Source organism: Alternaria ventricosa, assembly GCF_023758065.1.
Source record: "Alternaria ventricosa strain BMP 2768 chromosome Unknown scaffold_7, whole genome shotgun sequence".
NCBI classification, from domain to species: domain Eukaryota; kingdom Fungi; phylum Ascomycota; class Dothideomycetes; order Pleosporales; family Pleosporaceae; genus Alternaria; species Alternaria ventricosa.
Genome location: NW_026055687.1, coordinates 686,501 through 708,108, shown reverse-complemented (window position 1 = coordinate 708,108; position 21,608 = coordinate 686,501). Strand labels below are relative to the sequence as shown.

The 21,608-nt window shown below is 52.9% G+C and overlaps 7 protein-coding genes across 7 annotated transcripts; 1 reads left to right on the top strand and 6 right to left on the bottom strand.

The window, feature by feature from the left end:
- Nucleotides 1-407: 407 nt before the first annotated feature.
- Nucleotides 408-4,860, bottom strand: J4E93_004988 (uncharacterized protein; the record flags this gene model as incomplete). Its single annotated transcript, XM_049342912.1, has 2 exons — nucleotides 408-4,019; nucleotides 4,078-4,860. 2 exons carry the CDS (start codon nucleotides 4,858-4,860, stop codon nucleotides 408-410), a joined length of 4,395 nt encoding a protein of 1,464 aa, XP_049199912.1.
- A 561-nt stretch (nucleotides 4,861-5,421) lies between these two features.
- J4E93_004987 (uncharacterized protein) lies at nucleotides 5,422-7,382 on the bottom strand (the record flags this gene model as incomplete). The annotated part of the gene is made up of 2 exons (XM_049342911.1): nucleotides 5,422-7,137; nucleotides 7,200-7,382. The coding sequence occupies 2 exons, from the start codon at nucleotides 7,380-7,382 to the stop codon at nucleotides 5,422-5,424; spliced, it is 1,899 nt and encodes a 632-aa protein (XP_049199911.1).
- A 162-nt stretch (nucleotides 7,383-7,544) lies between these two features.
- On the top strand, nucleotides 7,545-8,405 carry J4E93_004986 (uncharacterized protein; the record flags this gene model as incomplete). Its single annotated transcript, XM_049342910.1, has 1 exon — nucleotides 7,545-8,405. One exon carries the CDS (start codon nucleotides 7,545-7,547, stop codon nucleotides 8,403-8,405), a length of 861 nt encoding a protein of 286 aa, XP_049199910.1.
- Nucleotides 8,406-10,209: 1,804 nt separating this feature from the next.
- Nucleotides 10,210-11,621, bottom strand: J4E93_004985 (uncharacterized protein; the record flags this gene model as incomplete). Its single annotated transcript, XM_049342909.1, has 3 exons — nucleotides 10,210-10,446; nucleotides 10,606-11,043; nucleotides 11,100-11,621. The coding sequence occupies 3 exons, from the start codon at nucleotides 11,619-11,621 to the stop codon at nucleotides 10,210-10,212; spliced, it is 1,197 nt and encodes a 398-aa protein (XP_049199909.1).
- A 252-nt stretch (nucleotides 11,622-11,873) lies between these two features.
- J4E93_004984 (uncharacterized protein) lies at nucleotides 11,874-13,500 on the bottom strand (the record flags this gene model as incomplete). The annotated part of the gene is made up of 3 exons (XM_049342908.1): nucleotides 11,874-12,658; nucleotides 12,709-13,273; nucleotides 13,399-13,500. 3 exons carry the CDS (start codon nucleotides 13,498-13,500, stop codon nucleotides 11,874-11,876), a joined length of 1,452 nt encoding a protein of 483 aa, XP_049199908.1.
- Nucleotides 13,501-15,917: 2,417 nt separating this feature from the next.
- J4E93_004983 (uncharacterized protein) lies at nucleotides 15,918-17,042 on the bottom strand (the record flags this gene model as incomplete). Its single annotated transcript, XM_049342907.1, has 2 exons — nucleotides 15,918-16,437; nucleotides 16,495-17,042. The coding sequence occupies 2 exons, from the start codon at nucleotides 17,040-17,042 to the stop codon at nucleotides 15,918-15,920; spliced, it is 1,068 nt and encodes a 355-aa protein (XP_049199907.1).
- A 973-nt stretch (nucleotides 17,043-18,015) lies between these two features.
- On the bottom strand, nucleotides 18,016-21,466 carry J4E93_004982 (uncharacterized protein; the record flags this gene model as incomplete). Its single annotated transcript, XM_049342906.1, has 5 exons — nucleotides 18,016-19,937; nucleotides 19,988-20,264; nucleotides 20,312-20,900; nucleotides 20,952-21,109; nucleotides 21,161-21,466. 5 exons carry the CDS (start codon nucleotides 21,464-21,466, stop codon nucleotides 18,016-18,018), a joined length of 3,252 nt encoding a protein of 1,083 aa, XP_049199906.1.
- Between the last annotated feature and the right edge of the window lie 142 nt (nucleotides 21,467-21,608).

The window sequence follows — 21,608 nt, the reverse complement described above, 5'->3', positions numbered from 1 at the left end:
AAGACATATACCTGATAGCTCAACGACGTAGTCAGGCAGACGAAGACGATGAAGAGGGCAGTATTTTCTACGCGTGACCTTCTCTCAATCCGAACCTGGTGACTGGAAGATGGTCGGAACGGGGATGAGCTCCGGTATCGTCGGCGCGAGGTCATGAACAAAAGAGCATGTGCATAGTATAGAAACAGTGAATTGTATGCAATGTAGATATATTCATCGTAGGACACGTCGGAGAAGATAGTCCAATCTCCTGGTAGTCTTAGCCGTCATATGCCATCACCAAGATGACTTCGCTGCCCATCTCGCCCACACCACCGCCAAGATGACATGCCCACCAAGTCTGAACGCATTCAACAAGAGCAGGTCGAAATCCAGAACCTGTCGACCTCAATAGCCCCCAAGGCACCTTAGCTGTTCCTTAAGTTGGCAATGCGCCCGCCAGTGAAAGTGGGACTAGCAGCTCTGCTCCTGGTCTTGGGCTGCGGCGTTGCACTCGTTCCTCTGGTGCCTACACCAGGCCTACCTCCCATACTCTTCAGACGAGCTATCTCGTCGTCTTTCGTCATTAACGTACGCTTCATAATGCTCAGCTCCATTTCCAACCTCTTCATACGCTGCTGTTGTTCATCGTAGACTCTTTCAATATGCATGCTCTTCCGCTTCGTTGCGTCACCCGAAGCTGCCTTGGAGAGTGTGACGTGCTGGGCTTCCAGTTCTTCAACGCGGGTAGTAGCGGTAGATGCGGTGGATCGGGCATCCTGCAAGCTTCCTCTCATGTAATCCAACATCTGCTCTGCTGCTGCGGCTTTCTTCACTGCTTGCTCCGTCTTCTCGTTCGCTTCGTCGAGCTGATTGCGAAGCTTGGCAATTTCTTGGAGTCGTGCATCATCTCCAAGGAGGGCCGTCTCCCGCTGTTCCTTAAGGGCCGCCTTCACCTCACGCATCTCTGTGGTACGCGCTGTGAGACGTTCGGTGAGAGTAGCGTTGTTCTTCGTCAACGTCTCGACTTTGTCCTCTGCGTCCTGTAGTCTTCTCTTCACACGTCGATGCTCACTTGCCAGATCCTCGTGCACTGTCTGCTGCCTGTCCCACATATCCTTGTGCTCGCCAAAGTCCCTTTGACCTGCCCTACGGGCTTCTCGCTCTTCCCGAAGCCCTTCTTTCGCATGGGCTAGCTGTGTCCGCAGATCAGAATCGTAAGCTGCAGTGCCAGGCATCGAATCGCTAATATGGGTGATATTGTGCTCTTTATCAACCGCAGAAGCAGGTACTGGCTGCGGTTGGGGGGTGAACCGCATACGCTTTGCAGGGTCGAGCTCTTCCTCATCCAGAGGGCGTTTGCTGCGTTCAGGTATAGGGGCGTCCGTTGAGGCCTGTTGCGTCTGTTGCGTCTGATACTCTATAACGTCCTTGACACTACCGATAGAAGACAGTGGCCAATCAGCACCTTCCATCCTGTTCTTGATCCAGTAGGAGACCAATTCGGCGCACTCAACGTCTCGTGGTGTGCGTTCATCGATGGCTTTTCCAACATCTGGATGAACATGCGCCAGGCTCGCTAGGATAGTGTGCATGTGATCAATGGGATCCAGGCTGGACGTTATGTACCGTTCAATGTGGCCGACAGTCCTTGGAATGACTAGATGAAGCACAGGTACCACATCGCAATTAGGTGATTTGGCCCAATTCTTTCTGCGAATTTGTGCTGCATCTTGCACACCGTCGAGACAGATGATCAGGTCGGGAACATGTATGATGGGCGATGCATCGCTTGGGATGATGGTAACCAACAAGTTACCTACCACCTCTTTCAGGTTTGCCTTCCGATCTTTACCAGGCATAGTGTAGTTGATGTAGGTTGTCTTGCAGAACGTCTCAAGGATGCGGAAGAGTGTCTCGTTGTCACTCTCTGTGACCAACACAACGTGTTTCTGCGGCTCGCAATGCCGCAATTCATTGAACAGCGCTGACAGGAATCTAAATTTGGTGGAGTTTTCCAAGCCAAATCTAGCTGCGTGCTCTGCTTGCGTTGCCGAAGCCTCGCTATCTAAAGTGTTTGATTCAGCCTCAGCGAATACCAAGTCCATGTGCGTCTCGATAGCGCGTAGCTGGGATAGGATGTTCTTGACCTCCTCGACTGAGTTGAGACTGTGACGATCCTTAAGGAATGGCTCTAACAGATCCCTCTTCGCGGTGATGTACTGGGCGTACGTATCTCTTTGTCGACCCTGGATATACAAAGGCACGATGAACTCCTGGTCTACCAGCTGTAGATCATCATTGAAGAGGCTCTCGCTGTCTTCATCGTCTGCGTCGCTGACCTCCATCCCGTCGGATGTGGGAGATCTTGGTACCGGTATGATAGGCCCATATGCCTTCATTGCTTCAGTGATAGCAGGTTCTGGATGATTGCTTGGTGGTGAAGTCATGGCCTTATCTAATGCAGGAGCTTCTGGCTGCACGCTGCTGGGAGCATAGGCGACATTCCTAAGCGACGTCGGCGCTTGCGCAAGAGGTGAGCGGTCCGGCACGGCGGAGGGCGATCGAGTGCCTTCTGCCGGCTCTTGCGTCCCCCGTAGCCTGCTCACTGGCGTCGGCGTAGCTGCGGGTGCATTTTCCACTACTGAGGGCGTCATCGAAGACCTGGGACGCCTTCTGGGAGTACGGCGCGACTCTGCTATGCGCTTGTCTATGGCTTCTTGCATCTGCCGTCTGATGATGTCTCCGGTACCCTCGCCCGCCATGATGGAGAGTGATGAGGTAGGAACAGGCGTACAAGGCCGTGATGGGAGTCGAGATCCTTGTGTTTGCAGCGAGTAGCTGGGTGGGTACGGAACCGGCGAGGTCTCGTGATTAAGCGATCTTGACGGGCGTTCTGGGGATTCCTGCGACGAGTCGTGACGAGACTCAGAGCTAGCCCGATGCGCCACCTCTTCTTCGATGGTATCTCGTATGCTCTCAGATGTGTCTTCTTGCGTGCTCAAATCTGCCTCAAGAGGTACTACTTGCGCGTTCTGTACGCGCTCTGGACTAGATGACGCGTGCGGTAGTTGATCGCGAAGAGATAGCTCCTCTTGAAGCTGGCCTGATGGTGAGGCACTGTGAGCAGCTTCAGGTTTGAGAAGTTCCACTAACGTGTCGTTGTGATCTTGGTGATGGGGTGCAGTGGATGCTTGGACTGATGGGTGAGGTGGGTCGGTCGCTGGCGCCGGATTGGATTCGCTTGGCACACTTACCCCAGCAAGCACTCGTCCTGGGAGGGCCGGTGTCGCGCAAGCTTGTGGGAGCTGTTCTGAGGACTTGATGCAAGATACTGATTCTGAAGGCTGAGAATACCGAAACGGATATTGCGACTGGAAAGGGAACTGTTCGTTGTCTTCCAATACCGAATGCTCAATTAGACTTGGTTGACTGTCGCAAACGCTGATTTGCTGGAATTCGTGATGTTGCGACGGCTCGTTATCACCGTCGGAGACTTGAGTATCGCTAGCTACGTTGGGCCTTTCGGTGTGATGAGATTGGCTGTTCTCGACTAGTGTAGATGGTTTATTGAGAGAGGTCGGGACTTCGTTTGTGTCGACCACCTCAGTCGAAGCGTTCCTTGTAATGTCCGTAGCCGCTGATTCCAAACGAGGATGTTCGCCCAGTGTACCGGTCTCCTTGCTGGGGGTAGTCTCGCGTGCGATTCGTGCTGAGTGAGTCTGCGAAGCGGCGTGATCAGCCTGGGGCGCCCCAAGCTCGTTGGTTTCTGCTCTCTGATGCTCTTCCTCTGCAACACCCTGATCGGTTTCGCTGTATTGAATTTGCAGAGTATCCTCCGGTTCTGGGCTCGACTCGTGTTCCACCTGTGAGGAAATATGTATGAATTCGAGTGTGTTCGGAACACCTTGCGACTCTGCCTCGGGTCTCTGCTGCTGAGACTGCGAGTCTGCTACGGTGGTATCGGGTATCGTCTCAGGTATCGATCGTGCGGGTGACAAAGCGTGCTGTGCGGCTTCTTCAATGAGTTCAAGTAGGCCCTGCAAACATTGGTCAGTAAATACACTGATATCAGGGTCTGAGAAGGATTGATCATACCGAGTCTTCCGCAAGATCTTCCTCCACTTGCGATCCGTTCGTATCGGTACTCTGCTGGCTAACGTCCTCGGTGCGTTGAGTTGTGGGTACGAAGCTCCCTTCACCGCTGGAACTCTGCGAGTCGGGGACTATGTCTGACAGATGAGGTCGTGGGCGTGCCGCGAACAACTGCGAGCTGTCTAGATTGGTGTCCTGCGTAGCCTCTGGTGTCGGAGCTGGCTGAGACGATGGTGTCTGCGTGAAGCGCACGTAGTTGCTCCTCTCGAGACTGTCACCCCGTCGAGCGATTTGGATGCGAGGCGAAGCACGAGGAGCCGACACTGCGGCACTGGGCAGTCCTTCCGAGTCGGCTCGATTGTCAAGAGGTGTCGAAGGCGTAGATGATGCAGTGCTGGGCTCCGGGCTGCTGTCAATCACACGGGGATTGCGGATGCGCTTCGATGCCTGTGCCTGGGCTTCCTGTCGTTGCTCAGGGTGTCCACTGTCGCTTCCTTGATATCGCTCGTGGTCTTCTGCCAAGATACGCGCCTTCTTCTGTGCCCAGTGGACGACGAGCAAGTCGTTGGCGTTCTCTTCCGGCTCCCAAGTCGGTTCCCACGTCTTTCCAGTCTTGGGGTCAATCCCTTGCCATTGGATGTAGTATTTGCGTACACCACGGACTACTTGTTCGTCGAGAATTGACTCCGCTGCCCATAAAGTGTCGCTTTGGCTCGAATCGACGTATCGTGAACGTTTGTTTGTGTTGGTTCTCAATGAGTTGCGCTTCCTCTTGGGTCGCGCCATTACGCGCAACGTCCGTTGGAGATGGTGTTTGAGTATGTCGTCTCCATTGTGGGTAGAAGAGGTGAGAGTGATGGTGCGCCGGGCCGTGGGCGGGTGAGTGGTGACTGGTAGGTGGTGAACGGTGATAGTGCGGGACTATCCGCGACCCAGATGACGAGCCCGCCGTGGACGCGTCGCGACGCGTCCCCGACTGCAGTGCCGCGGCACCACTGACTCAAAACCGCCATATCCATTTGGGGGTCCCAGATACTTGTGCCATCAATTCAGCTTAAACACAGAGCTTTTTTTGTATTATCTTCGTCCGCTACATTAAGAGCATGGCACGAGTCACGCAATGTCGGTAGCACTGTCAAGATATCAAAACGTACGGCCAAGTATACAAGAAGTAGATTAGGCAAGCTATAATCAAGCCATTCAGATAAAGGCTCTAAAGTCTTTCGTAAGAATGTACATGCTTCCTCCAAGGAATGCCGGCATGTGTTGAATATCCTACAGTTTTGCGCATCGATCCTGAACGCATTTCTGCATGCGCCATTTGGTCGCATGCGTTCACACCTCATCTCAGTATCGCCCGCCTCGTCCGTTACCCCTCCAGCCTCCCCTGTTGCCGTTGTTGCCACCGCGCTGCCCACCTCCATAGCCGCGTCCGCCTTGGTATCCGCCACGGCTCTGACCATACTGGCCATTGTTGCCGGGACCGAAGTTGTTACCATACTGGTTGCCGCCCTGATTTCCGAATTGGTTGCCGCCCCGGTTTCCACCCTGGCTTCCGTGATGGTTGCCAAATTGGTTGCCACCCTGGTTGCCGTGTTGCGGACCGTTCGGTGGCATGTTCATGTTGGGAGGTGGAGGCTGCCACATGCCATTGAAGTTGGGGGGCGGGGGAGGGGGGACGAAACCACCACGTCCTTGGAACTGCGGTGGTGGAGGGGGAGGAACACCGAATGGCGGCATTGGCATCGGAAACTGGCCTTGGAACTGGCCTGACATATGTGGTGGTGGTGGAAACGGCGGCTGGTTAAAGGGCGGCTGATGCAGCAGGGGCGGGACCTGGTGCTGATGGTTGTTGGGGCTGGACTGGGTGTTCCTGTTCGCACCACCCCACTGCGATCCAGGCTGAGATTCTTCTCTGTCGTATGCCCTTGATGACGGTCGCGCTTCGGCGAAACCTTTGCCCTCAGACTCTCGACGCGGAGGTCCATGTGGCGAGACCCGGCGGCGACCCATAGATCCGTCGGGTGACATTCGACGGCGTTCGTCGTCATACCGATAACCCCCAGGGCTACGGCGACTGTGACTGCGACTGCGGCTACGATTGTATCCCCTTCTTCGCTCCCTATAGGGTGGGCCCGACTCTGACGATGAGGAAGTGGGTCGACTATCTGGGCCAACGCGTCGCCCGACAGACAAGACCGGTGGGTCCTCCATGTCTTCCATACGTTCTATGTCCTCTCGCGCAATCTTGATGGTCTCCGGCACAGTGAACTTCTGTATGTCTTGACAGAACTTTGGCGACCAGCCGTAGCCGTTTGCCACTGTAGCTGTCTCGCCAGTCTCCTTGTCCTGCTTAACCAGTTGGCCCATAGGATCCAACGACAGCCTATACTTGGTTGTTTCCCCGGTCGGATTATCGCCCGTTGGCAGGTACTTGAGGTCGATGTTCTCAAAGAAGTTGTCGAGGAGAGTGCGAACGTGCGAACTGACCGGTTTCTTGTCAAACTTCCGTATCTTGATCTGGGATTCGTGGATCGGGCGATTCGGGTTTCGGATTATAGGCTCGAGCATGTACGATGCGGGGAGGTCGTGCCATCTGGCATGTCGGTCGCCGTGGTATTCTGGAAGGACGTAGTTGCGCTTGCGACCCTGTGCTACGGACAAGGCCTCGTCTGCCTTGTGCCGACAAGCTTTCAGACCCTCTGAGCCCAAGAGCTTGTTAACGGCCCAGTAGTTGACAATGGCTTTCAGCTTCACCTCTAGCTGCGATCCCTTCTCGGTGATACACGCCGCTGCGAGTTCGATCAAGTCAGGGACAAAATCTTGACACGCGCTGCCAAGAATACTCTGCTTCGTCGTGTCGCGACGATGGAACTTGTCAGCATGTAGGGCATCGTTGACGATCAACAAGAGATCCATCCGGTTGCGCGCTGCTTTCTTCGCTAGCGCTGGAGTGCTCTGATCTACTACGACAGACTTTGAGACAGCGATGAGATACGCGCCGAGGGTGGTGATCCGAGCCTTGGAGGGAGCTACGTGCTTCACAATCCATTCTGTGCATTTCTACGAGCGGCGAATTAGTCTGCTCCCGGTGACATGTGATCGATGGTTTTATAGTTAGATACCTGGATATTGATGGGCGAGTTCTGCTGAAGAACGGCATCAATGTGGTTGAAAAGCTGCGAGCTAATTTCGACTGCAATGGGCGCTGAACGATCTTCGGCATCGGAATCTTTCATCGCCTGCTTGAACTTCACCTGCGCAATCGTCAGACCTGACTTGCGCTTTGCATCATCATTTGGCGCCATGTTTGGCGACGTGAGGTTGCGACAATGAGTTCGTGGTGGGGAAGGAGGTCGGCATGAGCGTCGCGAGAGTGTTGATGTTTCCAAGGTTTCGAACGCGAACGGCGCTAAGCTAGCGCGCCTTCCGCATCGTTCACCCCGCCATCGGCCAAGGCAATCACAAATATGTCCGCCAACGACGCCATCCAAGATGAGGTCACCTCGCTCAACGCCATCTTCGACGAAGGCACCCTGTCAGCCTTAGATGAAGACCAACGACTTTACAGTCTACGTCTGCCGTCGCTGCCATCGATAACTCTGCGTATTGAATTTCCGGCAGACTATCCGGATGCGCCGCCATCCGTGCTAGGCACTCAGAGTGTGGGACAAGATGTCCCCAAGGGTATGGGCAGCCAGGCTGTCGATGTAGTGAGAGAAGTTCTGGCAAGGATCTACCAGCCCGGCGAGGCATGTATCTACGATTTGCTTGAAGAGGCAAGGGAGGCTTTGGAGCGAGCGGAAGAGCAAGGAGATATTCAACTGCACGATCAACACGAGGATGAGCCCATTGAGAAAGACGAGAACTCTCATATCCAGTTCGACCCGGCCATCGACCTTGGACCGGAGCCACCTTGGGTCGTAGCACCCGCCCTTACCGAGAAGAAGTCAGTTTTCTTAGCTCGCGCAGCACCTGTTTCGTCACCAGCACAGGCTAGACAGTACGTCGCACATCTCCTAGCGACAGACAAAAAGGCTGCACGCGCGACTCACAACATGACTGCTTGGCGGATCAAAGGTCCAAACGATACGAGCTACCAAGACTGCGACGATGATGGTGAGACTGCTGCTGGATCGCGGATGCTGCACTTGATGCAGTTGATGGATGTTTGGAACGTCGTGGTTGTTGTCACAAGATGGTATGGTGGTATACACTTAGGTCCTGATCGCTTTCGCATCATCAACACTACGGCCAGAGAGGCATTGATCTTGGGTGGCTTCGCAAAAGAGGGCAAAGAAAGCGATACGAAGAAGAAGGGGAAGAAGTAAAAGAAACATGCCATTGGCTCATCGGAGACATGCATGCGACCTTATAACATGAGCCATTCACTTTCGTCTTTCCCATCCACTGACATGGTCAGCCGTTAGCAGATATGCTCTCGCAGCTTTCACCTGGCTCACAGCGGAGTCGTTACATCACGCTTCCAGATCGCTCTCACAATAGAATCTCCTCCCATTCACTCGATTGCACAGACCTTTGCCTATTTAAGTCGCGCCTGTTTCATATTGCACACTCACCGCAACACTCCGCGCTTCTCTCACTCACAACCAATCAATCACTGAACCTCACAGAACGAAAAACTTCGACACATACTATTGAGAATGAGTTATTCCGGTCCTGGAAATAACAGATCGAGCTCCGGCAATCGTGCGGGTCAGCATTTCAGCACACGAGGACATCATCTCGGTGGCGGTGGTGGTGGTGGCGGCCGACCACAACAAACTGGCAGCCATGCTACAGCGTATGTTCCCCAGCGCTCTCGTCAGCCCTCCCACATTGTGTTCATCGAGGAGGAAGATGACCAAGATGATGAATACGATACTGATATCGGAGTCTCCAGTCCCCACGGGTACCACGATGCTATGCACAACTTAGCCGACACTATGGCGGACCTGGACAGTATGCTCGGCTCTGGGCCACAAGGCCAAAGCATGCGAGATACTTTCGGTCAAGGATTTCCTTTCGATAGCGCAGGCGGTATTCCGGGGTTCGACGCCCTTCATATCGGTATGGGTGCTGAGTTCGATAGTGTATTTGAGGAAGCCTTCAGCCATCCCATCTTCTCCGGAAACGATATCGCGCATGGGTCAGGAGCCCATGGGCCCGAAGCTCATAGGCCTGGAGCTCATGTACCTGAAGTTCATAGGACTATGAGCTGTTTCGGCGAGAACTTTCCATTTGGATCTAGCAACCACACACATATCCATGTTGGAGGCTTTGGACTAGGCGAACACCTGCCTTTCCATACTCATCCCATCCCACCACGTAGACCTCCGTACGTCCCAGGCCCTACACGAGGCGGTTTCCCAGTCGAATTCGAGCCTCCTCCTCTTCCAGAAGACTACCAGCCAACTCAGAGCAGCGAGCAACGCATTAACAACTTCATCGCACGCAACACCGAACCTCTCACCGCTGCCAACACGACTAGCACGACAAATACTGACTGCCCAGTCTGCATGGAGAATGCTGCGGCTCATCCTTGTGTCAAGATCAAGGGTATCCAAGGCTGCGAACACATGATCGGCCGAGACTGTCTCAAAGAGTTTCTGAAACAGCGACCGGATGACGGAAAGACATGTCCTCTTTGCCGGGCTGTCTGGCTTGCAGAAAACGGTGTTTGGCAAGATTCAGATCAATGGAGTGAACGTATTGCTCAGGCGAACCTAGGCCATCGTTTCGCGAGGTGGTGAAGATGGTTACGGGTTGCAACAAGAGGTGAAGACGAGGAATCGAAGGCTGGCGAGGTCTGTGTGAATGGCTATGTGCGTGGTGGACATGAGACGGAGCTCTGGATTGAGATGAACGAAGGCTGCTTTGGTGATTGGAAAGAGTGATTAGCTAGTAATCTCGCAGATGAAGAAGGGGAATGAGAATGAGCAGGTGTATGACACGTCACAAGGGTGCACGCAAGCAATTATATATCGAATTGATGAAACTTCAAGACAATATTGATAAAGAGTAGATATCGAACACACTGGATGTTACATCGCCGCGAGGTCGTATACTCTGCGTATCCTGCCCTGACGTAGTTTGTAGATCTGTTCAGTTTACATCTTGTAAGAGATGGTTCCATTACTCCGTGCAGCACGGATCGGTAGCAAGCAACTGCTTACTTATCCTCCGAATCTCTGCTTGAACTTCTGCGTCGAAGTAGTTCCAGCTTGGAGGTACTTTGAATTTACCTTTAGCGTTCAGGTCGTTTCTTCTACAGCTGACGATGGTGTGATATTGAGAAGGCCTATCGTCTGGGTCAAGCATAGTGAGCTGCATGGTTGTCTCGGAGTTCAGCACCTTTTCCAATTGCTGCATCTGTTCCCCGTATGTATATTGCCTCTCATGGCAACATTGCGGCGTGCCTGGCACATAGTGCTTTTGTGAAAGGCAGATGTAAGTGTGTTTTAGGGAGCAGGACCCAAGTACATCGTATCTGATTCCGAGAAAAGATACTATGCTCGGCCGGCTTCTTACTTCCAAGGAAAATTGGGCATCATCGAGCAGCGAGTTCGGGGCGGTGGCATGTGCGACGTCGGTGAGATCAAGCTTCATTACCCATGAGAACTTGTCGCCAACGGACCGCGCGGAGGCAAATTCTGGGTGTGACTCAGATGCGTCTTTATCCATCCACTCGCCAGTCTTGACGGTGAAACCTTTGTCGGAATCTTGCCTCATCTTGGCGATTGCGGGTGAGGGTTTGTTGTGCCACATAGGAGCCATGAGGTAGGACGTTCGTTCAAGGATGGTTGCAGTAGGAAACAGACAATACGCCTTATTCCAGGAAATGAAGCACGCTCTAGAAGAGCACATGCAGCCTTGGAGGATTGTGTCGATGGGAGAAATGCCGCAGTGCCTTAGAGTGACCGTGATCTTGCTACCGTTGCTACCCGACGATTTCTTGAAGACAGAAATCTGTTAGTAGTCAGTAACGTAAACTTCAAGTATGATACATAACGCCGTGGGCTTACCTGTGAGAAAGCAAGAAGTACATCTCCGGGGATTGTTTTGTCCAGGACATAACCATCGCTTTTAAGGTAGCTAATAAGAGCATCCACCTTCTCCCCGTCTTGCGTAAAGAGCTGAAGTTCGTTCCTGACCTGCAGACGACGGAAGAACTTTCCGGCGAACTTGCTTCCGATCAGAGTCTCAGTCTGGGCCTGTACAGAACGCAACGTCTGAGTGTTCTTGAAGAATGGCTGCAGTCTTGTGTTAATGTTCCACTGGGTCTTCTTCATGTTTGCGTACAGATCCGACGTCATTCTGCAGGCTAATTGAACATTGCGTATATCATCAATACCTAGGTAAGATGTGATGAGTGAGTGCGTTGTGTAGCGCGACTCTCGATTGATGACAAGATCCATAAGGTCTGGCACTGGATTCGGGGGTGGGTGCGGTAGAGACATGGATTGGACTGTTGGAGGCGAGATTTCTCCGAGTTCTTCCACGCACGCTTTAGCAGGCTCGTTCGAGGGTTGATTGAGTTGAGCCATCGTGGTCGCGAATAAGTGTGGAATGCGGTTGGGTAGATCGATGCAGCCTTGAGAGAAGGAAAACGAATGATATAAGTACTCAAGGCGTAGAAACCGATTAGGTGAAAGCCGGGATAGATAAAAGAAGGCAGTATACCACGCGGGCCCGTCTTAGTGAAATATACTCTGAGGTAGATTACCGTGCCTTAGGCTATTGCATCGATTGCGTGTAAGAAGAGTGGGTTCTTCTCTGCAAGAGGGCTCTCAGCCCATTCACTGAAGTCCTCGATTCGCAACTGGCACTTGGAACCTCTTTCTCCCCTTCCATGACCAATCCACAGCAGCGCCTAATATGATCGCACCTAGAATTGGTCCCGCATAGTTCAGGTTGAACCTATTCACAGGGAGGATAGTGGGTAGTGGCATCCAAACAAAGGTGAAGACGATGTAGCACAAAGCTCCGGCGTTGATGTATGCGCCAGCTGCGCCCAGCTTGAATGGACCCCATGGAATCGGTAGAGGCCTCGCGCTCATCGTCCGACGCCAGAAAAGGAACAAGATAGGTAAAAAGTACGATAGGTACAAGCCCATTGCGGGAAGGGAGATAAGAGCGTTGAACGCGGTACTCGAAGCAATGTTGATAAGAGCCAGGATACAAACGCAGAGGCCGCTGAGACACAATGCGTTAACCGGTACCCTCAGCTCAGGGTGGACCCTGGCAAAGGTACGCGAGAACGGTAACCCCTCGTCCTTGGAGAACGCCCAAATGAGACGAGAGACCGAGGCGAATATGTTAAAGAACGATACAAAGATTATGTAGACCAGCATGAACATAAACAAATTTGTGGCTGCTTTAGATCCCGTGGCCTGATAGTAGACTTCGATAATTGGTAGAGGCGAAGCGGAAGCCCGATCCACGTCTCCAATTGTGAAGAGAACGGTGATCATGTAGAGAAGTTGCATGAGACCGTTCATTCCGACAGAGAAGATGATGGAGCGCGGAACCCGGGTATGTGCTTGCTTGACTTCGTCGGACATGTGGATTACGCTATCGAAACCTGAACTTATCAGTATAGCTGCGGTAAGCCAGAGATCTCTCAAAACTTACCAGCCAGCGGGTATACCGCAGTGATCAATCCTATACCCCAGGCCACCGTGGGGTTTCTCCAACCACTGATGTCGTGGGTCAAGGTCTGAAACACATATTCCGTGGAACTCTTTTCTGCCATTACAGCCAAGGTAACAATACCAGCAAAGAAGAAGGCGACATGGCATATTGCTCCCGCTGTCTCGAGGACGTTGATGATTTTAGGAAGCCAAAGGTTTCCAATGAACGGAACTATTGTCGAAGCGCACATGATGAGTGTCGTGTGCCACCGCTGAACCACGTACTCTGGGTTATTGAAGGAGGCCATAGCGGTGACGATATTCGATATTAGCGCTGCATTCGACGTGCAACACCAGATCCAAGCGAAGACTGTGATCCAGCCTTGCATCAAACCGAAGAAGCGATTCCAGATTGGCGCGAAGGCGGCAGACCACCGGTATTGAGCCCCAACTGTGGGATCCATGGAAGACATCTCGGCGAGCGATAAGGCTACTAGCATGGTTCCTGCCCATGCGAATATGCTACCGTACACGATGGAGGCTGGACCGCCATTGCTCAGTGCGAACTGAAAAGTGAGCGCGGATGCTTCCCAGGAACATTGCATGAGGAAGGAAAAGTTTACAGAAGAGGAGGCGTTGATGTATCGCTGCAAGCCATTAGTGAAAGCCCATGTTTGAGCTGTGGTCATACATTTAGTGCCCCTCCTCCAGAATCCTGCGTGCCATTGGTCCCCTGCTCCTCGATTGCTTGTTGCACAACATTCTTCTCAGCGCTGATAATATCGCAGCTCATGTCAATCGGTCTTATTCCTGTCGCATTTGTCATTTCCGTCATCGGTAATCAGGTGTTTCGTAATCCAGGGAGTTACTTTCTGAAGATGGGGCCTATGTTCTTATCAGTACCAGCAGCCTTGCAAGATCAGTAACCCAAATGTCGGGCTGCATACATGACCGATGAAAGTACGTTGTACAACGTGAAAGCATGCCTGTTCATTCGGCCGTCTTTTGTGGCGGGCCTACGAAGTGGCGTCCACTACTAGCAGCATGCATGTCATCATGCACAGAGAGCTATGCAGTAGAAGCTGCTGAAGTGCTCGATTGGCCAATCTGAAGCTGAAAACAGTATGCCACCGCGCATTGCGAATACGTCTGTTCAGAATCTTATTTCGTGATAGGTCTACTACCTCCATCACGGCTACCGGCCCGGGCCCGCTAGGTAACACGCAGCCATGAGCGTCCACCGTGAAGTTGCGGTCTTGTGGACGAGATCAGAAGATGGAGCCCAGCACCCCAATGAATTTGCAGCACTTCAAGAAGAGCGGATCTCCTCGCATGATGGCCGTTGTGGTGGAACCCGGTAGCGACAGCGAATGACGTCATCGCTAGACTCGGGCGGCTCGATGATGGGCGATGGAGAAGCGAGGTGCCCAAAGGCTCTACGATACGCCATACAATGCGATACAGAGCACAGCCACTGCCAGAATGGGAGAAGACGAAGGTGGTGTAGATGGTGCAAATTACAACGTGATTGACCCGCCCCTTCTTTGAGCGCTTGAGCTAGCGTTTTAGCGTGACCGGCCCCCGAAGCCTTCAGCCTTCGTAGTCACTGCCCACACACTCCGCCATCCACATTATCATCAATTGACACACATCCGCCATGCATCAAACCACCGAGGCCCCATGGCTGACTAGCCTACTGTCTCGAACCTGATCGAGCTCGGAAGCCCCTCCAGATCCCGGCATCTCGTGAAGTTGACTCTCCGCACTGGCCAGTTGTGCAGCCTCGCTGCCACCCTTCTCGTACCGATAAATCTCTTTTGATGGCTGTTCTTCAGGTGCATCATAGGGCGTAGGGGCATCCCGCGCCTTCTTGCGCCAGCGCAGCGCCTTAGCGATGAATATGCCTAATCCGATCAAGGCGATGGCTCCAATCGAAGCCCCTACACCGATACCAGCTTTCGCGCCTGTAGAGAGCTCACTGTCACCAGTGGCAATTGGCGTACTCGACGGAGAAGACGATACCGTGGACGACACGATCGAAGATGCGGTCGAAGAAGAGACTAATGAAGACGTCACGGTGGGTATGGGGTCGCCGAATCGCGCTGCTATGGTGTATCGCGGTATTGTGCTCCCATCCGTGCAGCATTGAGTAGTATTACCGCAACACCAGGTTAACGAATCAACGTCACCGGTGCAAGGTGTCACCTTCGTGTCTTTGCTTCTTTGTAAAGAATCCTAATCGTCGTCAGTTTTGATGGCCTTCAAATAATTCGGCGTGAATTGTACCTCGTCCGAACAGAGCTCCTGGCATCCTCCTTCCCCCCAATTACTTTTCGTACACGACTCTCGCCAGATGGCCCCGTCTCCCCTATTCTGACACAGCCCGTTCCTCAGTAAGTTATCCCAACGAGCACAGCAAATATTACTCAGAGGATCGGAGGTGTTGTTAATTTGTGTAGAGTACGCAATGTCTGTGTTCTGTGTGCCGTTGCGCCAGTAGCAGGCCGCCATTACAGGCTGCAAGCAGACGAGTTGCAACAGAAATATGAGAGAGAAGGTTCTGCGCGACATCACGAAATGATGGACTAACTGAAGAGCTGGACAATCGAGGAGACGCGACTTGGGCTGCTTTTAGTATTCAGCAACACACCCCTTTCGCGCACTCGGCTTACAACCGCTCACGAGGCGCTTGGGGCCAACGCAACATCTATTAGTCGCAATTACAATCCGCGCGATGAAGCCCATTGGAAACAGAGCTTGGGCAGTAAGCGAGATACACCATTCCGCTCAGCCTTGTGGTACTCAAAGTTGACACCGGTTGGTTAATATGGTAGCAGTAATCTCGATCACACGTAAGCCTTCGCCCCAACGAATTTGTTCGCCTTTTCTTGGCGCGTATCACCTTCTAATCGTAGCTGATGCACGACTTACACTGCACTTGACGCGTTGCGCTGCCTAAGTGCGTGTTTGTGTTATGCGAAATTTGGTTCCATTTCAGCCATCGACCCGGCTTTCGCATCAACTTCATCTCAGTATCGTGAGCATGATTGCGCGAATCCCACACCATGTTGCCTGCTCGGAATTTCTCAAGGATGAGGATTTATATGTATTCGAGATTGTTAATATATACAATGAAGTTGCTACTACACATGACCCAAATCCGGCAGGTCAGCACCGCGAGATGCTCCTAATGGGGAAACAGGGAAGGACCTATGTGCAGATCTTCCTCGCCCCGTTTCCGGTGAGGCTCCATTTGGTCTTATTGACAGTGCACGGGTTCTCCGTCACACTGGTTCCATCGACCTTCAGCGTAATGGCAATATCCCTGCTGTTCGCAAACTCGGTCCTGGCCGCGAGACGAACCTCACCACCACCACTAACAGTACCAGCTTTGATGTTGACATTGTAGCAGTTCTCGAGCAAAATCGCGTTGTTACCCGTGTTGGCGACATCGATAGTACCGATCTCCGCACCTCCAGACGCAGAGACACAGAAGATACCGCGGCCGCCACCACGGGCCTTGACGCGGTTGACGTAGATGTTGGTGCCGTATCCGCCGTTGACCTTTCCGGCTTCGTTGGCGAAACGGAGAGCTGCGTAGCCTGTGCCAGCGCCGCAGTTGTCGCAGTCCACGGTGCCGACCTTTGCGTTGGTGACCTTCTGAAGGAGGAGACCGCATTCTCCGACGTTCTTGCCGACGACTGAGCCGATGTCGAGCTTGTCGATGTTCCTGAAGATACAAAGTCAGTCTATGTCTTGCATGCAGTTTATGCAGTCATATCCTTACCATGTCTCGACGCAGTGCGACGTGCCGCCGTTGCAGGTGATGGTGCCCATCTTGACGTTTGTGTTGGCCGCTCGGTCGCGGTCGAAACGGATGCCCATACCCTCCTTGAGGTTGAAGTTGATGGTGCCTAGGGTGAGGTCTGTAGTGCCAGAGAAGCGCATGCCGAAGTACGTCGAGCCGGCCATGGTGAGGTAGGGGATCTTGACGCCGGATTGGTTTGTCACTTCAATGTTTCCTCCTCCGCTCTTGGGGGCAGCAGTAATGGTTCCGCAGCCTTCGAAAGTCTTTCCGCTTGTGATGGTGATGGTGCTTGCGCCGATGTTACCGGACGCGATAACTGACACGCGCTGTCCGCTGCTGATGCCATCGAGGGCGCGCTGAATAGCTAAACGGTAGTCGGAACCGGTGTATAGGTTTGTCGAGCCCTTGGTCGCGGTGAACGAGCTACCGGAGCCAGTGACTTTCGCGTCGGGAGTGCCGGAACCGCATTGAGCGGACGCAAGGGAGGCAAGCGCCAGCACCGCCGTGAGACCAGAGAAATGAACCATCTTGATCGCTCAGGTGAAGCGAAGAGTGAGGAGAAGATGCGATGTAGTTGACGCCGCTATTAGACCGACGAGATGCGCACTCCTTATACAACCCAAAGGCCATGGCGCTGCTCCACTCCCGCACTCCTCCCTCCCAAATGACACCAAGCCCTCGATATGACATCCGTCGAAACGCACATGCCAATTCGGAGTAAGATGCAAAATAGCGAGAGACTATGAGTAAACCACCTAGCCGTGTCAGGCACACGCGTTCCTCATCCTTAGCCCTTGCCGCAGTCCTGCCGATCAATTGCAACACCAGTTTTCGAATATACCACCTATCATACCAGGCATTCCAAACACTACCATGCCATCCCAAGGCTATTGGCGCGCGCGCCACTCCCGTTTCGAAGTTTCAGCTACACTCAGATAGTACCAAGCTCGACAGATTACTTACACCCTGGGATGGGCGAGGGAAATCTCCACCACTGTACGAGTCCGGAACATTGTACATGAAAGTAGCATCAAGTGCCTGTTTACTTTGCGTAAACCTTCCGCTCAGCTGCACACATGATGTCGTGTGTTGTACGCAACAACCAATTCGGTGCATCTCTGCCCTTGTACCTGTTGGTTACAGTTTAAGTGATCGTCCGGGGTGCGTCTTCCCCCGCAAAACAGCCGTTAGGCGCATCACACGACGGCATCTACTCGGGTTGATTCACTCCGCCAATCTTTCTTGGCTGTTTATTTCTCCGCCGCGATCATCTGTGCATATTGTTCCGCTGCCAAGGTACCAAGGTCAGCCATTTTGTTTCATCGCTTTTGTAATGGGGTTGATGGCATGTTTCGCACTGTGTTCTAGAACGAATTGATTGCAGTGCGAAAGTAATCATTTACGATATATCTAGGTGCGCAAAAAGAAGATGTCGTAGATACATTACCGAAATGCGCGATCCTTACGCCGAAAACAGCCTAGTGTACTGCTAGAGCATCCCTACTCAAACACATCACTCACGTACCTGGTCTCCTTGACCTTCTCCAGCCATTCTAGAGCATCATCTTCCGTCTTGCCCGGGAAAGTATCCCTATAGATCTTCATGCACATCTCCGCCGTGCTCTTGGCCAACTTGCTCGCACTACCACAGATGAAGACCTTCGCGCCACCTTCCCCGAATAGCTCAGCTAGCTCCTTCCGTTCGTCCCACATGCGGTCCGGCACGCGTTGCGCTTTCTGACCCGCGGGAGCGACTTTGGAGAAGCAGCCGCGTACACTGACTACGCCGTCAGCCTCCCACTGCTTCAATTCCTCGGAGTAGATGAAGTCCTTTTCATAGTGACGGCAGCCGAAGTAGAGGATCGCCGGTCCAACCTTGGCGTTGCGGGCGTTCTTGATGGTTGCACGCTCCTGGATGAAGCCGCGCATTGGAGCGAGACCTGTACCGGCGCACACCATAATGATGGGTACAGTCGGGTCAGTAGGCAAATGGAAGTTGATGTTCGTAGGACGCGGGAAGCAACGGATCTTCTCGCCTGGCTCTTGACGCGCTAGGTATGTTGACGCAACACCATGAAAACGGCGAGTATCTCCACTCCATGCGGCCTCGTCGTGAACGTCGTACGTTAAAGAGGCAACCAAGCGCTGGGCGGTAGTTCCTTCGGGTGTTTGGATGAAGTCCACATTCGCGAGGGGCGAGGACGAGACGCTGTATTGGCGGGGAGACAACGGCTTCAGCGAGTCAAGATAGACTGCGAAGGGTAGCTTGCAATCCGGATGGTCTTCGAGAATATCCAGAATGCTGTATCGCTTGGGTATGACCTCGCTCTTGTATATTTCATCGCTTGCTAACTCCAATAGCTTGGCCCTTTTGTTTTCTGGTGAGGCTTCGGCAAGAGTCTGTAACTGCTTTTGCGAGATGGGTGTGCTGAGCTCCACACGTGTCATGAGCAAATCGAATATTGAGGTCGGAATCTCGGTTGCTATGAAGGTTTTGCTGGTGCCTGTGATGGCGATATTGTCATCAGGCGACAGGTCGAAGCGCTTCATGACCCGCCTCACGTTGCAGATGCTGTTCATCGGCAGGATGACGATGTAGTCGCCGGAGCGATACGATGTTCCCGGTGGTAGTTCGATCTCCATGTGCTTCTTGGTAAGGCCAACCTCGCCGCCACCTAGGCTTTTGTTGACTTTCACTACACCGTAGCCGATGTCTTTACCTCCGAGGTATGTAGCGAACTTGGGTGGCGTGATATCAGCCTGCAACTGCCCCCCAAGTACCTCAGTAGTGGTGCCGCTGGATTTACGCAGATCACTCCACATCTGCTCAGACCACTTCTCCCATGGGCCCATGATATCTCCCTTCACGTTGACCAGGCCAGTTTCCGTGAAGCGTTTAGCCCCCATCTTCTCCAGTAATTCGTCGGTGAGTTTGGGAATACGATGGTACGTATGGGTCCAGTCGCTATTCCCGACCCCAAAGACGGCATACTGAACTCCTTCAAGCAGCTTGGACGTCGCATTGTTCTCAAGCCAAGCGACGAACTTCTTCGCGTTGTCTGCTGGTTTTCCTTCGTACGAGGGCTCGATGATGACGATTGGCTGATCTTTGGGGATGTGTTCAGTAGCTGAGTCGAGACTGGCGACGTTCGCCTTGAATCCGAATCGCGAGGCGTTTGTCTCCAGGTCTTCGGCATATGATTTGCACGTGCCGGCGTTCGATCCGTAGAGCACAGTGATCGGCTTCACATCTCTGGTAGGCAGATTCGTTTCTTCGGCCTTGGCAGGGCCGTTCTCACTGACTTCCTTTGTGACGGCGGCACCGCCTCCAGCCCCACCTAGGCTAGCCATCGTGCGCCCAGGACGTCTGCGAACCTTGATCTTGAGATCCTTTGGCTTTTGCGTAATTGTGACCGACACATCTGGTAGATAGAGTTAGCGCTGTCGTACTCAAGGATATTAAAGCACGTACGGAGCTGGTAACCGGGGTCTGCGAGCTCAACTTGAAACTTCTGTAGGATGAGTGCGACAACCATAATCATCTCCTGCTCAGCGAATGTTCTGCCGATGCAGGCGCGCATTCCGTCGCCAAACGCCTTCCATGCGTTCGGTGGAAGCTTCTCCCAACCACCGTTCAGGAAACGCTCGGGTCGGAACACGTCCGCGTCATCGCCATACACTTTAGGGTCATGATGCAGTCCCTTTAGGTTCATCAAGATCATATCCTTCGGCTGCACTTCGTATTTCCCCTTACAATTGTTAGATGCTAACTGTAGTAGTCATGAGATGGACTTACCGCGACTTTCGTGGGCTTCAGCGCATGCTTTCCGTTGATCGCAATGGGGCCGAGGAAACGTAACGCTTCGTAGATTGCGAACTTGATATATTCAAGCTTTGGGATGTGTTTCAGCTCCAAGGGACCGTCTCCGAGGACTTGATCAACTTCTTGTTGAGCTTTCAGGTATTTATCCGGGTTTCTGAGTAGGTGGTAGAACAAGAAGCCCAGAGTGCCGCTTGTAGTCTCATGGCCAGCAACCAGGAAGGTTACCATGTTGTACCGCACAGACTCTTTCGTCATCTTCTCTCCAGTCTCCTTGTCTACTGCCTCAAGCATGGGGTTGAGAAGGTCCTTAGCATCTGGTTGAGGATGAGCGATTCGATCAGCGATAATCTGGTCGCATAGATCATGCATCTTCTTCACGTTATCCTGGCGATGGGCTTCGGCGAAGACTCGGAGTTTGTTCTCGATAGACGTGCGTGTGGCTCGTCTGCCAGACTCCACCAAAACCTCCACCATCTGGTTGATGAAAGGATGCGCACTATTGCTGTAGAAGTTATTGAACCTGTAGCCAAACGCGCACAGCCCGATCATATCAAAGGTCAACCTTGAAGTAGTTAGTCAAGACACCGTTTGGCAAGATATGGATGATATTCACCTTGTGAAGTCATCGGCGCATTCTATCTCATGATCTGGACCGAACCGGTCCCACCGGAGCAGCATCTGCGTCGAGATGTCCATCATGCCGTCGAACATTTTGCGGATACCCATTGGCCCAAACACAGGCATCAACAGCCGGTGTGCGACGCCCCAAGCCTATTGCAGATATTAGCACATCTGCGATCACAGCAGGCATGTCAAGTGTACCTTTTCGCCGGGATAGGCTGTGAACAGGCCATCTCCGGTCAAAGCTCGCACCTCATCCAGAGTAGCATTGATGGGCTTTTCGAACCGTTCGGCGTCGCAGCAGTCGTTGATCGTATCGTATGAGGACACAACGATGACCTTACCGTCGCGCCCTGGGAACTGGAGCTGGTAGATTTCGCCATAGATATCCGCAAGTCGTTGGAAGGAGCCTGGAGCGTCGTTCGGATCGATCTCAGCGAAATTGCCTACGAACAAGTGTGGGGGAGGCTGAGGGATAGGGAGAGATTCTGATGTATCGGAGGCCATCGTCGTGGTCTGCGTGATGGTGAGCAAAATTAGTAGGGTGGTGACAAGACCGGATGTTTGGTTTCCAACGAGGAGGAAAGAGCGCAGGACTTGGATTCAGCTGCTCATCCCTGGAAAAGAGCTGGGCTACATATACACGGGT